At 35.6% G+C, this 15,885-nt stretch overlaps 1 protein-coding gene across 1 annotated transcript in view; it reads right to left on the minus strand.

Moving 5' to 3' along the window:
• The window catches only part of LOC139730124 (steroid hormone receptor ERR2-like), a 28,698-nt gene extending 16,769 nt beyond the window's left edge, over window positions 1-11,929 (minus strand). Inside the window, exon 1 of the mRNA XM_071641029.1 lies at window positions 11,512-11,929. Coding sequence (XP_071497130.1) covers window positions 11,512-11,929 — 418 coding nt within the window. The remainder of the gene's footprint in view (window positions 1-11,511) is intronic.
• Window positions 11,930-15,885: the final 3,956 nt, after the last annotated feature.

Consider the following 15,885-nt stretch of genomic DNA (forward strand, 5'->3'; position numbering starts at 1 on the left):
GACATTCAACAACCAGTTACAGTGCAGAGAGAATTAAAATACCAGCTGTTATACTAGTACCTCGCCCCAGCTGTCTTAAAGAAGGAGGAATATACAATAGGTCATAAACACAGTGACAGAATTTACAGGGCACAAACAGCCGGTTTAACATGACAACCCTGGAGTAAATCCTGTACAGCACAAAACAGATTTCAATGCGCTGAATTAATGTAATCATTCAATAAATACTGACTTAATTTGCATTTAAAGGATGATAGTGATAAACAACCTGTGAGTTCAGAGTGGAGATCGTTCCAGTATTTACATACATAATTATTGTTTTCATCGCGAATTTTTTTCGAGTACAGTTTTGTACGTGGAAGGTGATAAGCGTCCCGTTGGCGGGTGGGATAATTGTGAACTGAGTAGTTTCTTTTGAACATGTGAAGAGAAACATCAGGAAGATCATTCGTGGAGTATTTATACATGAAAATACCTAAGTTGCAATCAAACAAGTCAGTCAATTTCAGAATTTTATTCTTGTGAAAAAAAAAATCATTTGTATGAGATAGATATCCGGCGTTATTGACAATTCTGATGGCGCGTTTTTGGAGAAGGAAAAGCGAATCAAGCAAAAATCTGGACGAATTACCCCATGCAAGAATTCCAAATAGTTGAGGTAAGGGGAAATCATTGTTGAGTATATAATTTGTAATATATGTATGGGGAAAAAAACATTTCAGCTTATTTAAAATTCCGATGTTTCTGGACAAAATTTTACTTAAATAGTAAATATGGGTTTTCCAGGATAGATCACTTTCAATGTAAAGTCCTAGAAACTTGATACTATCTACCTGGTTTAATTGATACCATTGATCTTAACATAATCAGAAACAGAGTGCAGAGAATTGCTGAACAGCATATAATACGTCTTATCAATATTTAGTGACAACTTATTTGCGTGGATCCTGGACTGAACAAGTTTCAGTTCATTGTTTAACATAATGTATATGCGTGTTAGAGTTACGCTGTGAAAGAAATAAATTCATGTCATCAGCAAAGCATATGAAAGAAAGAATCTGAGACGAAATTTGGAGGTCGTTTACGTACAAAATAGATAATAATGCGCCAAGTAGGGAACCCTGGGGGACTAACCTGTTTACTTTGTATACTAACCTGTTTACTTTGTCCCCTATTCGGAGAATGAATGGTATTTTTCCCCTGGATGTTTGCAATGTTGTCATCTATGCCATTTTTACCCATAGCGTCTAGTAGCTGACTTTCCGTATGCTACTTCGGTTCATATATCCCTCTATTTTCTATTTTCTTGTCTTTCTTTAAGGCGTCAAAATTTCACTTTCCCCAGCAACTATCTTCTGTTTCTCTTGGCATGCTTCTGCCGAAGATCCACATACTACAAGCTCTGTCTTTTTAGTGGGTCCCTCCATTTTTCGCATTTAAAACAACGGTATACATGTATTTCACTTTGATCACTTCTGTTTCTTTCTTGCAATACAATGTATGATTACTATAGGTCCTCAATTGTTGTAGTCTTTTTATTTCACTATATGTTCTACTTACCTTATTTTCTGTTACTAAATGAAGTGAAACATATGTTTTTGTTGAAAAATGAAATAAACTTTGAACGACCACAAGAAGTTTTTTTCAAGAGAGACTCGTAACCGTTTAAATAAACATATTGCTTTCTATTAGCATTAAACCCAATCTATAGAGCTGTCCCATGAATGCCGAAATGGCTTAACTTATAAAGCAAAATATCATGGTCTATCGTGTCGAACGCTTTCGAGAAGTCGAGAAAAACACCGATGGTATGGGAAGCGTCGTCTAAAGCATGTGCTTTTTTTTCTAAAATGAAAGCTAACAAAGCGTGGGTTGTGCTGTGCTGTTTTCTGAATCCAAACTGAAAATTTGAAAGAATATTACAATTGATAAGGAATCTAAGAGTTCGTTTGTGAACAAGCTTCTCCAAAATTTTTGAAATTGAAGTTAAAAGAGATATTGGACGGTAATTGCTAACCGATTCTTTAGAACCCTTTTCAAATATTGGAACGACTCTAGCAATTTTCATCTTTTCAGGGACTTTTTCAGTTGACAAAGATTGATTGAAGATATAAGTAAGGGGAGTAAATATTTCAGTTGTTATATTTTTTTGAAAGAAAAACGGAAATTCCGTCATCACCAGTACTTTTCTTGTTATTTAGTTTGCGAACAATTTCTTTGATTTCTTCCTCGATAGTAGGAACAAGAAACAAAGTCTGTGTATTCCTATCCCTTAGAAACGAATAAAAAGGTGTCCCGGAGCGAGGTATTTTCTTGGCAAGATCTGGCCCAAGGTTAACGAAGAAGGCATTGAATACATCTGCCATCTCTCCTGGATTGTCTATCACGCGACCCTCGTTTAGAATACGATTTGGGGAATTCGCCTCAGTGCTGGATTTTAAAGCTGTGTTGATCACCTTCCACGTACTCTTTGTGTCAGATTTGCATCTATCGAACAGTCGGTAAAAATATTGTTGCTTAGCTAAGCGTAACGTAGAGGTCAGCGTATTTCGAACATAACGAGATTTAATTTAAACGTATGAGGATTTACATCCCCACCCTTAATTAAATTGTTTTATATGCACAATTTGTGGTCACACACATATATATATATATATATATATATATATATATATATATATATACATATTTAAACTAGATATATCGCTACGGCGACTGATATGCCTCCGCCATAATGCATGGTTCTCCTAATAGGTCTGTAGTACAATGTCTTGACAATGTGTGATGACAGTTTCACACAATTGGCAAAATATTAAAATGACAGGTTTGACACAAATGTGCTGAATGTTCACTTTCCTAGAACTAGGTTCAATTGGATGAATGATTAAAATGTCAGAGTGCAGGTATTTGGGGAAGTAGAACTGATGATTTTTACTTGACTTTTGACCCTTTTATAAGTTTATGCATTGAGTAATTTTCAAGGTATGGAGAAAAAGTATAATTTCAGTATCAAATGGGAAAATAGCATTATCTAAACCTGGCCTTTGACCTTTGACCTCACAGTTTGACCAAGACAAAATTTGACCAAGACAAAATTTGACCAAGACAAAATTGACCAAGACAAAATTTATGGTTTTTAGCAATATAATCAATATTTTACCGGGTAAGTTGGTTGTAAACGACGTAGAATTGAACCAGGTGGAATATAGTCTGGGTGCCAGAGGCTGAACCTTGTTTTACCGTCCACCCAATGTTTTTTTATGGTTTTACCCTATTTCGGGGGTGCTGAATCCGAATCCGGATGATGCAACTCTTGCATCCTTGAGGGTTTTGAGATATTCAAGATGGCCGCCAAGATGGCCGCCAAAACCGGAAATTCCCACGTATTTCCTTCTAAATGGTGAGATATTGAAAACAAGTGATGGTTTTACCCTATGTCGAGGGTACTGAATCCGAATCCGGATGATGCAACTCTTGCATCCTTGAGGGTTTTGAGATATTCAAGATGGCTGCCAAAATGGCCGCCAAAACCGAAAATTCCCACGTATTTCTTTCTAAATGGTGTGAAATTGAAAAGAATTGATGATTCCCCCTATTTGGAAGGTGCTGAATCCGAATCTGGATGATGCAACTCTTGCATCCATGAAGTTTTTGTGATATTTAAGATGGCCGCCAAAATGGCCGCCAATTAAAACCGAAAATTCCCATGTATTTCCTTCTAAATGTTGAGAAATTAAAAACAATTGATGGTTTTACCCTATTTCGAGGGTGCTGAATCCGAATCTGGATGATTCAACTCTTGCATCCATGAAGTTTTAGAGATATTCAAGATGGCCGCCAAAATGGCCGCCAATTAAAACCGGAAATTTCCACGTATTTCCTTCTAAATGTTGAGAAATCAAAAATAATTGATGGTTTTACCCTATTTCGAGGGTGCTGAATCCGAATCTGGATGATGCAACTCTTGCATCCATGAAGTTTTAGAGATATTCAAGATGGCCGCCAAAATGGCCTCCAATTAAAACCGGAAATTCCCACGTATTTCCTTCTAAATGGTGAGATGTTGAAAACAATTGATGGTTTTACCTTATTTCGAGGGTGCTGAATCCGAATCTGGATGATGCAACTCTTGCATCGTTGAAGATTTTGAGATATTTAATATTGCCGCCAAAATGGCCATCAAAACCGAAAATTCCCATGCACGTATTTCCTTCTAAATGGTGAGAAATTGAAAACAATTGATGGTTTTATCCTATTTCGAGGGTGCTGAATCAGAATCTAGATGGTGCAACTCCTACATTGTTGAAGATTTTGAGATATATTATTCAATATGGCCGTTAAAATGGCCGCCCAAAACGGAAGTTCCCATGTATTTCCTTCTAAATGGTGAGAATTTGAAAGCAATTGGTAGTTTTTATCTTATTTTGAGTGTGCTGAATCCGAAGCTCAGGATACAAGTCTTGCATCCTTAAGGGTTTTGAGATGATAAAGATGGTCGCCAAAAATGACCGCGAAAAACGGAAATTCATATGTAGACCCCCTATTTCCTTCTAAATGGTGTAAAATATAAAACAGTTGGTGGTTTTACACTATTTTGAGTTTGCTGAATTTGAAGCTCCAGTATACAGCTCTTACTTCCTTGAGGGTTTTGAGATAATAAAGATGGCCGCCAGAATGGCCCCTAAATGGCCGTCAAAAACGAAAATTTCCATGTAAGCCCTCTGATTATTACCTTCTAAATGGTGTAAAATTGAAAACAATTGGCGGTTTTACTCTATTTCGAGGGTGCTGAATCCGAACCTGGTTGATGCAACTTTCGTGTTCTTTTTTAAGGGTTTTGAGATGTCCAAGATGACCGCCAAAATAACTGTCAAAAATTGGTACATTTTATGCCCTATTCAGCACCCTCGAAACTTGGTTGTTGAAATTCGTCAATTCTTTAGGGTTTTTAGACGTCCAAGATGACAGCCAAAATAAGTGGCAGAAATTCCAATGTTAATATATTTTTTCTTAATGGTAAAAAAATTAAAATAAATTGATGGTCTTACCCTATTTCGAGGGTGCTGAAGGTCTTTAAAGGTTTTCGGACATCTATAAATGTCCTGTATGAACGGAAACTCCTTAACATGTTCTTATACTGAAATGGTGAAGTATTGTGCTCCAACGCGAAGCGGGAGATTAAACCCATGCAGGGTGAAAAGCAATAATTCGTATTCTTGAATTCAACTCAGTTGAGCGAATTTGTCAAATCAGCCAAAATTTATTGACAGTCAAAATGTCTGTCACAATGGTATTGTAATATACTGAGATATTCCGATAGATTCTATGTCTCAAACGGAACTTTAACACGTACTGGAAAAAAGAAGTGATATTGACATCATACTGAAACGTACAAACGCAAAGAAAGATACGACTGAAAATGTCTTTATGCATAATTGTTATGAAATAATGCTTGTGGTCGCCAATAATATGGCTCCATAGATGTAAAGTTAATCCTTTTCGGCTATCAATAGAGTAAAATTAAATTATGGCACCTTGGTATTTGGTGTTGAAACTTTTCTTGTATTCTGACGAGTCTCGCCTCGTATTCTTGTGAAACTTGTCGCATATTCTGATTAGGTCATTGGAAATGGTTGCATCCATGACCACTATAGTAGATATCAATAAGGGTAATTTCAAAAGCACTCTGCGCGATTATGATATTCGTAAGTACTGGATTATCAACCATTACCTTCCATGTTGTCGTTTGATTTTTATTTAGTTTTTTTTCACGGCTTGTTACCTGTGATTTGTCCGTCCCCTCGTGTGTGTTTGTAATAGATTATATATACATATATACACATACATAATGTTACATCATATTGAAGAAAAAAATGAAGCATAACGATAAAAATGTCCCACTCGTGTCTTCAACAATGTCATCAAGACCACCAATATAAACCAAATAACCAATTTGAGTGTTCATGGATAAAGAGATTAAAACTGCTCATGGATTAAGGCAGGTAATGATGGGTAATTTCAGTACACTTCTTTACATCACTATCACAATATGATTTAGATGAACATGTCTTGTCCATTAATTGTTAGTGTTCAAAACTTATCCATCATATGTAGAGGAAACAGTGTAATCTTGCAATTATTCAACCGCATCTGTAGTCTTGAAGGGTTAATTGCTGGCACACTTGTATCGTACCAACTCAAAGATATCCAGTAGAGCTGGTTTCACTGTATATACAGCAAGTTCAAACTGTGCCATTTACGAAAACCATTAATTGTTATCAATTTCTCACCATTTATAAGAAGGAAATACATTGGAGTTTCCGTTTCGGCGGCCATTTTGGCGGCCATCTTGACTATCTCGAGGTGCATCATCCAGATTCGGATTCAGCACCCTCGAAATAGGATAAAACCATCAACTGTTTTCTATTTCTCACCATTTAAAAGCTAATACATAGAAATTTCCGGTTTTGATTGGCGGTCATTTTGGCGGCCATTTTGGCGGCCATTTTGGCGGCCATCTTGAATATCTCAATACCCTCAAGGATGCAAGGTTTGCATCATCCAGACTTGGATTCAACACCATAGAAATAGGGTAGATCCATCAATTGTTTTCAATTTCTCACCATTCAGAAGGAAATACATGGGAATTTGCGGTTTTAATTGGCGGCCATTTTGACAGCCATTTTGGCGGCCATCTTGAATATCTCAAAAACTTCATGGATGCATGAGTTGCATCATCCAGGTTCGGATTCAGCACCTTCCAAATAGGGAGAATCATCAATTATTTCCAATTTCACACCATTTAGAAGGAAATACGTGGGAATTTCCGGTTTTGGTGGCCATTTTGGCGGCCATCTTGAATATCTCAAAATCCTCAAGGATGCAAGAGTTGCATCATCCAGATTCGGATTCAGCACCCTCGAAATAGGGTAAAACCATCAATTGTTTTCAATATCTCACCTTTTAGAAGGAAATACGTGGGAATTTCCGGTTTTGGCGGCCATTTTGGCAGCCATCTTGAATATCTCAAAATCCTCAAGGATGCAAGAGTTGCATCATCCGGATTCGGATTCAGCACCCCCGAAATAGGGTAAAACCATCAAAAAATATTGGGTGGACGGTAAAACAAGGTTAGGCCCAAAAAGTGGCTTTGGCACCCAGACTAATATATAAAATTCTTTGGTCTCTATATTGATTGTAAGTTGACATGGAGAGTTCATGTTGATTCTTTGCGTAAATTATTATCAAAAAATGTAGGTGTTATGTATAAGTTAAAACAGTTTTTTCCTAAACATGTTCTGCATTTATTTTATTCTACTCTATTTTTGCCTTATATAGGTTATGGAATCCTTGCATGGGGAAACTGCTGTACAACTAGACTTAATTCTTTATTATTGATATAGAAAAGAGCTATACGGATAATTAACTTCGCCACATTTTTCGAACACACTAATGTCTTATTCTTTTCCAGTAGAACACTTAAGATCCAGGATTTATATCATTTTAATATCGGGTCATTTATGTATCAATTAAACTCAGGTGGTCTCCCTGATGTGTTTTCTTCGATGTTTGTCAAAAATACTGAAGTTCATTCTTACCCTACTAGACAAAAAGATTCTTTTCATCTTTCTCCTGTACGAACCGTATCTGCTTTAAAAACAATAACCACTACAGGACCTAAATTTTGGAATGAGTTGGATAGAGAAATAATCCAATCTCAGTCTCTTTATTCATTTAAACATAAACTTAAACTAGTTTTTCTGAATTCATATCTATAGCTATTCTTCAATCCTCCTCGATATTCTCTGTTCATACTTCACGTTACTGACATTATCGATTATGTAACATGTGCCTCGCTCGTGATTTCTGTATTATCTCCTGAACTTCCTTTGTACACATTTGGTATCTCTGCTATTGTACACTGCATCTGACTTGTACCTCGCTCGGGTGATCACGCAACACTCAAGAAGTCTGTGCCGCGGACATTGTTTTCATTGTTTTCTTTTTCTTTTTCTTTTTACTTTTTGGCGTTTATATTTCTCCAATTCAGAAATTGTCATTCCTTTAATTACATACCCAAGTAAGAAATAATCTCACATCCGCATCTGGGAATCTACACCCTACAAGCAATGCTTCTATGTAGATTCCTCATATTTCACATGTTTTATTGTCTTATAAGCTGTACGTGACAATTCATCCAGGCTTTTGTATTGTGATGTTTATGTTTTATGTATTTGTTGAAATGTGGAATATGGAACAATAAAAAACAAACAAACAAACAGTTCCAAAGAGAATCACTGTTAGGTTGAACATGCATAAATATGTAAGTTTCATGATGATACCTTGAGTTACTTTTGAGATATGGAGGAAAAAGTGCAATTTAGCACTTTCACTTGACCTTTGACCTTCGACCTTTTGGCAAGAAACTTCCCACAGAATATATATTGGGTAATGCATGTATACATCAAGTAAAAAAAAAACCTTCAGGCATTGCATAAATATAAGGAAAGTAGTGATATTTTGAGGAGTTGACCTTGACCTTTGACTCCCTGACCTTTGAACCATGACCCCCAACTTCCCTAGATAATCACTGCCCATTGGAACAAGCATATATACTAAGTTCCATGAAGATACCTTGAACCATTTGCGAGATATGGAGAAAAACATGAATTTTCAACCTTTTTTTCACAAAATAACCTGAGACCTTTGACCTTTGACCCCGTGACCCTAAAATCCAAACAAAGTATTATCCTCCCAGTATATACCCTCATACGAAGTTTGATGTAAAACCACCACACGGTTTTTGAGATATCGACAAAAACAAAACGGGACGGACGTACGTACGGACGTGCGGACGGACGGACGACCCGAAAACATAATGCCTCCGGCCACTTCGTTGGCGGAGGCATAAAAAACTTGTGTTTTCTCAATCTGTTACTCATTGTCACATGTAATTTGTTAAATCACTGGGGTTTTTTTCAATTATTACAAATATCTTCTTCTTATAAATTGGATATAATTTCTCTGTTTATTTGATGGATCGAGATGAAAATAAATTTGAATCTTGAATCTTAAATCTTAAATCCCTTGTCGTAAGTATAACTGAGTAATTAACGCCATGACCTGGTATGATCATGTTAATAATGTATCAAGTTTAATAGAAATATAGGTATATTATATAAATTGAAAGATTTGTTATCTGTGAAGTCTTTTTGTGTTATATAATGCTTTTATTCTTCCGCATTTGAATTATTGCAACATTGTTTGGGGAATTGCTTTAAAACCAAGATCAAAGCACTCTCGTTATTACAAAGGAAAGCAATCAGAATATGCTCCCAATCCAACTAAAGTTTTGATCACATCACTCCCATTTTAAAAGACGAGAAAGCACTTTACAAAGTTGAGGATATTCACACATTCCAAACAGCCATTTTTACGTTTAAGTATGTCACACACTTACTTCCATCTTCATTTGAAATATTCTTTGCCTACAATACTGATAATCATTCTTACCCCACACGACGATCATCCCACTTTCATATCAATAATCCTAGATCCCTGTTAGCAAATAGACATCATGATCCTGACGTATGGAGCTCATTATCCGTCACTTTTAAATCACGAATAGCACATTATTCTGTCAAGGCAACCATAAAAAAAAAAATAGATATACCAATTGAATTGTTACTGTGTCTGACATCTGAATTTGATTTCAAATATGTCATCTGCATTACGGTTTAAATGCAATTATTTCTGAATCTTTTTCTTTCCAGGTATGTATAGTTATGTGTTATTTTGAGGTTCATGCATTTTCGCGCACAACACGCTGCTTGCACCTTGCACAATTTCAGGCCCAACACTCCGACTCTTTTTCGATCTTTTTTCCGCTACCACGTTCTCAGGCCACTATCACTTTTTTTTTTCAAGCACACGCTTACAACATGTGGCCCGAAGCATTTTACTCCTTATATACATTCCCTTTTATCTGGCTCCGATTATCATCGTTGATAATAGATTTGTAAGTTATGTTTGTACTGTATATTCTCTTGAAAAATATTATTGATGATGTTATTTTGTATTGAAAACATTTAGAAAAATACTATTCATGATGTTATTTTGAATCGAAATGATGAAAAATGCAGAAATAAAACCAAACCAAACAAACAAAATGCTGACTAAATGAGCAACACTCGGATATACAGTATGTCCAAAAAAAAATTACAACGGGGCCCTCCGCAATGATATCTTTAAAAATAGTGAATCAATCTAAACACAAATTCAGGGTATGAAACTATAACTCATTGCCCACATCTTAAAGAAAAAACCACTCGATTTGCTTCAGTGGTCAAAGAGAAATATGGAATTTTGTAGAGGATGTCGGGAATCTCTTCTGTCCAAGTTCACTAAAAATTTAAATCATATTGGGCATTATCAATGCGAAAATCTGATTGTAAATTTTTGGGGGACATACTGCAGTAAGTCGCCCCAAAAATTACAACCAGATTTTCGAATTGATAACACCTAATAATGATAAACCTGTCTAACTGCTACTTCAGGGTCTTAAAATATAACATCTTAGCTCTATTTTGCAGAAAACCCCATTCAACTTGATTAAGCGGTCACAGAGAAATGTGGATTGTTGTAAAGCATGTCATGAGTCCCATTCTTCTAATTTTAGCAATTCAATGCTCTTGTGTGTGAATAATTTAATTTTTAGTGAATTTGAACAGAAGAGATTCCCGACATCCTCTACAAAATTCCGTATTTCTCCTTGACCACTGAAGCAAATCGAATGGGGTTTTCTGTAAGATATGGGCAATGAGTTATAGTTTTATACCCTGAATTTGTATTTAGATTGATTCACTATCTTTAAAGATATCATTGCGGAGGGCCCCGTTGTAATTTTTTGGGACATACTGTACAGTGGTCTTAACTATACTATGTATGTTGAAATTTCAAATAGGATAAAATTTGGTGGGCCATTTTGCTCGAGATATCGACAATGTAAAAGCTTCTGACAATCTCACCGCCTCTCAAAACTTCCCACCTCGTCCCTAAAAGTTATTCCGAAAGGTCAGATACGATCATATGTATTTCCTTTCACTTCTAATTGTACCAGTCCTGTAAATGAGTCATATTTCAAATGCGAAGACTTTCCACATGAACCGTTGAGCTCTGTTGCATTATCAAGGTTGTCGTTAATTTCATGTTTGGCGCCCGTATTTATCTCGATCCTCGTTTTTGTCAATATCTCAGTTAATAAATTTTTCTAATCTACTGATGGAACACTAAACTGAGGATTTGAGTTATCGTAGCAGGATATTCATCAGGTTCAGACCACGGACAACCTCGACGATTTACAGTGTATGCAATGCATTGAACGAAACTTTTTCGGGACAAACAAAATCTTCGTTATTTAAGCTTTAAAATAGTATCCTGAGTTGATCTTTTTTTATTTGTATATTCCAGTCTACAATATAAAAAAAGTGACAAAATGCAATATGCCCTTACCATCTGTTCTCATGCCCACCGACAGGCACTTCTGGAATCTGCAGAATTGACAGTTGTTTCTGTTCGCTTTATTGACCACACAGGATTCGCCAGAACTTGCCGATCCTTTGCAAGTGTACGTAAGACTCTTTTGCACGGTTCTCTTGAAGAAACCCTTGCAAGCTTCGCAGGAAAATGCTTTGTAGTGAAATCCCGTGCCATGATCGCCGCATACGAGACACGACAGGCAATGCTGATCGTCATCGGTGGGTTGGGCTGAACTACCTGCGGATGAAACGGCAGTCGGCTCCGGCTGCAGTGCGGCGCCAGAAAAGATTGAGACATCCTTGCCTAAAATCGAGCAACCGCCAGCTGCAACTTCATCGACCTCCCTACCTTTCAAATCCTCATTAACATTGCCATTGCCTGATGCTTCCATTTCAGCGCGACTGATGGACAGCGTAAAACTCGTAAACTTCACCGCACGGAGTCTCGAATTAAAGTAAAGCTTAAAGTCCTCAGAGACGTCTAATATTGTTATTTGGCACTCACAAACCCGCATCTCCTGTCAATCCTTGTAAGCGCGCATGCGTCCAACACAGGTTTATGTAACGAGGAAACAGTATATTAACATAATGTAATGTTATTAATATCATATCTATATTGTCGCAGAGTGTATAAATACCGCCGTATGTCTCTTTTTTGTACTGATCTTGTAGACATGAACATGTTCTTATCCTTGGCTGCATGGTATGTATATTCTCAACGACAGGCATGTCAGATTTTTCATATTTCTTTGTACATTCTGTTGATAAAGGTGACGAAATGGACAGAATTTCTTTATTTCATTCTTTCAATTTAGGAATTTATGAATTCACCGAGACAAATTCAAGAACCAAATGATATTTTCAATTTCTTTCATTTGAAATAACATTTCAAATTTCTACCATTGTTGTTAATATTGTTTCTTCTCTAATGTGATTTGGATTTGGATTTGACCGAAAATTTCATTTTCCTGCATTATTTTTTGCCTTTCTTTATTTTTGGGTGCTACAAAGACATTATACAGATCAGGAGTTAATTTTTGAATATTCATTTGTTCTTTTTATTGTGTTAAGATTGTCTTTTGTTCTCATTAATGGAAGAGTACGTATTCATGAATAATATCTTGTCAATTTTTGCAATTTTTTATTTTTATGCCTGGGAAGAGAAAAATGAAAGTGTTCACTCGTGCATATGAAAGTATATGCTACCCACAATGAGGCACTGCGTACGTTTGGGAAGGGAATTATCTCTCGCACTATATATATATATATATATATATATATATATATACATTCGATGATTACAGTAAGTTCTGGAGTATGGTCAGATGGGGCTCTGGGTGTGTGTGTGTGTGTGTGTGTGTGTGCGTGCGTGTGTGAACATTTAGACCGCTGGGGTTCGTATGTGTGCAGGTTACATACGCGTCAGTGAAAAGATGCGGGCTTTGCTTGTTTGTTATATACTTTTGATACTTTTTTCGTGTAATATTCAGAATTCTGGTTGACGGAGGTCAGTCTGGACTCAGGATTTTAAGGCTTTAAACGAACTGGCATGCCAGCATATCTCCGCCTATTTGGCACTAAATGCAGGTAATAAAATAACGAAAAATGCTACTTTGGCCGAATTCTCTTCTTCGATATGTTTGATACCTTAAAGCAGTTTTCATTCTTCAATTTGACGAAAATACTTTTTGTCACACACTCTTTAGCGGTTGATAATCAATTCAATTAATTTCACTTTTATAAAAAAATAAATAGAAATTTCACTTGCTTTGGTAAAAGAGAACAAGGTTTCATTAGCAAAATAAAGTTAAGTGAGAAGAGTATAATGATTGTGGAACCAAGGAGGTTTACGAGTTGGAGTTCCAACTGGCTGTAATTATTCAAACAGTTGTCAGATTTCTATTGATGTACAAAAGAATTTCACAGGTGCATTTGTGCCTTTGATGATCGATGTTCGAAGCCGCCGTCTTGCTGAACAATCTGAAGATTCATTTTGAACGTTGATATAATATTGGCCATATTTTGCTTATTTATTTATTAAATGAAATGAAATTTCACTTAATGATAAAGCATGTAAAACAAAAGTCAATCCCGTGCAGAAATTTGTTCAAAAGTATAAATCAGCGCTGTGTATCATGTGAAAATGTTTAAAACCGTACCATCCTGGAAAGCCGGTTTTATCACTTTTCCACTTAATTCCGACAAATGAAATTAGCATGGAATAATCTTCAAGTATAATTCTTTATGATAGATATATCAGATTAGTGCCCGGGTATGCCCAGTCGAGTAATTTTCATCTTTATTTCAGCATTTTTTGCGCAATTTCTATTCGCACATCCTCGTGTCTGTACCACCTATCTTTTATAAGAAGGGATAGCGAAAAGTAATTACCATCACAAAGACATATCTTCCTTAGAAAGTGGCTGGTGATTATGCAATGAGACACGAGTCAATAATAGTCTTACTATCTGCGTGGCAGATCCTGTTTGGCATATGCTTCAAATATTTTTGAGCGGCGGCATCGAACATCTAGTAAAGGAAATAAGACGGTTGTGACTCCATTCTCAACGACAGGCATGTCAGATTTTTCACATTTCTTTGTACATTCTGTTGATAAAAAGTGAAAATAGAACTTTAAGTTCGAAGTTTGGTATATTATTAGGAATGAAAAAAGATAGAAACATGGATTGATATGTATATTTACAAGGCATAGGGCCTATAATAATTTGTATACACTCAGCAAAAAAAAAGACACTCTTTCCGGTAATTTTTTTTTTTAATCGTTGTTACATATACCACATCAAAGTTTATTCGATTGGCTATCAACCTGGTAGATTAATACAAAGGGAAATTTTACGCATGAGTAAACACGTCCGTCTTTGTCCTCCAAGGCACAGAAGTAAAAATTACAGAAATTGACATTTTGTCATTCACTTGCAAATGCCCTTCAATATGGCAATAACAACAAAAGATCAATTTTGCACAATTACAGATATAATGAAAACGCAAAAAAAATAAATTTTCGTACCCTTGTACCTCTTTATATCCTCAAACAAACACAAAGCGGGAAATAAAGGGGAAAATAAGGATTTTTTTTTCTTGAAATGAAATAGGGAGTAAGCCGCAAAGGTGACGAAATGGACAGAATTTCTTTATTTCATTCTTTCAATTTAGGAATTTATGAATTCATGAGACAAATTCAAGAACCAAATGTTATTTTCAATTTCTTTCATTTGAAATAACATTTCAAATTTCTACCATTGTTGTTAATATTGTTTCTTCTCTAATGTGATTTGGATTTGGATTTGACCGAAAATTTCATTTTCCTGCATTATTTTTTGCCTTTCTTTATTTTTGGGTGCTACAAAGACATTATACAGATCAGGAGTTAATTTTTGAATATTCATTTGTTCTTTTTATTGTGTTAAGATTGTCTTTTGTTCTCATTAATGGAAGAGTACGTATTCATGAATAACATCTTGTCAATTTTTGCAATTTTTTATTTTTATGCCTGGGAAGAGAAAAATGAAAGTGTTCACTCGTGCATATAAAAGTCTCCCCCTTTTTTAACCTTCCAAGTAGATAGCCAATAAATATTTAGCTTAGAAATGCTATGACAAATATGAACTTGGAGAAGTGTGTACTTTCTTTTTTTGCTGAGTGTATTATAAAACGTATATAAATATTATATATATATACATATATATATATAAATATATATATATATATATATATATATATATATATATATATATATTTATTAAATATACACATTAGATATATTTCTTTCAGTATATGCTACCCACAATGAGGCACCGCGTACGTTTGGGAAGGGAATTATCTCTCGCTATATATATATATATATATATATATATATATATATATACATTCGATGATTACAGTAAGTTCTGGAGTATGGTCAGATGGGGCTCTGGGTGTGTGTGTGTGTGTGTGTGTGTGTGTGCGTGCGTGTGTGAACATTTAGACCGCTGGGGTTCGTATGTGTGCAGGTTACATACGCGTCAGTGAAAAGATGCGGGCTTTGCTTGTTTGTTACTTTTGATACTTTTTTCGTGTAATATTCAGAATTCTGGTTGACGGAGGTCAGTCTGGACTCAGGATTTTAAGGCTTTAAACGAACTGACATGCCAGCATATCTCCGCCTATTTGGCACTAAATGCAGGTAATAAAATAACGAAAAATGCTACTTTGGCCGAATTCTCTTCTTCGATATGCTTGATACCTTAAAGCACTTTTCATTCTTCAATTTGACGAAAATACTTTTTGTCACGCACTCTTTAGCGGTTGATAATCAATTCAATTTATTTCACTTTTATAAAAAAATAAA

This window comes from Diadema antillarum, unplaced genomic scaffold (assembly GCF_040938485.1).
Source record: "Diadema antillarum isolate AM-2024a unplaced genomic scaffold, OU_Dant_1.0 scf00000021, whole genome shotgun sequence".
Lineage (NCBI taxonomy): Eukaryota > Metazoa > Echinodermata > Echinoidea > Diadematoida > Diadematidae > Diadema > Diadema antillarum.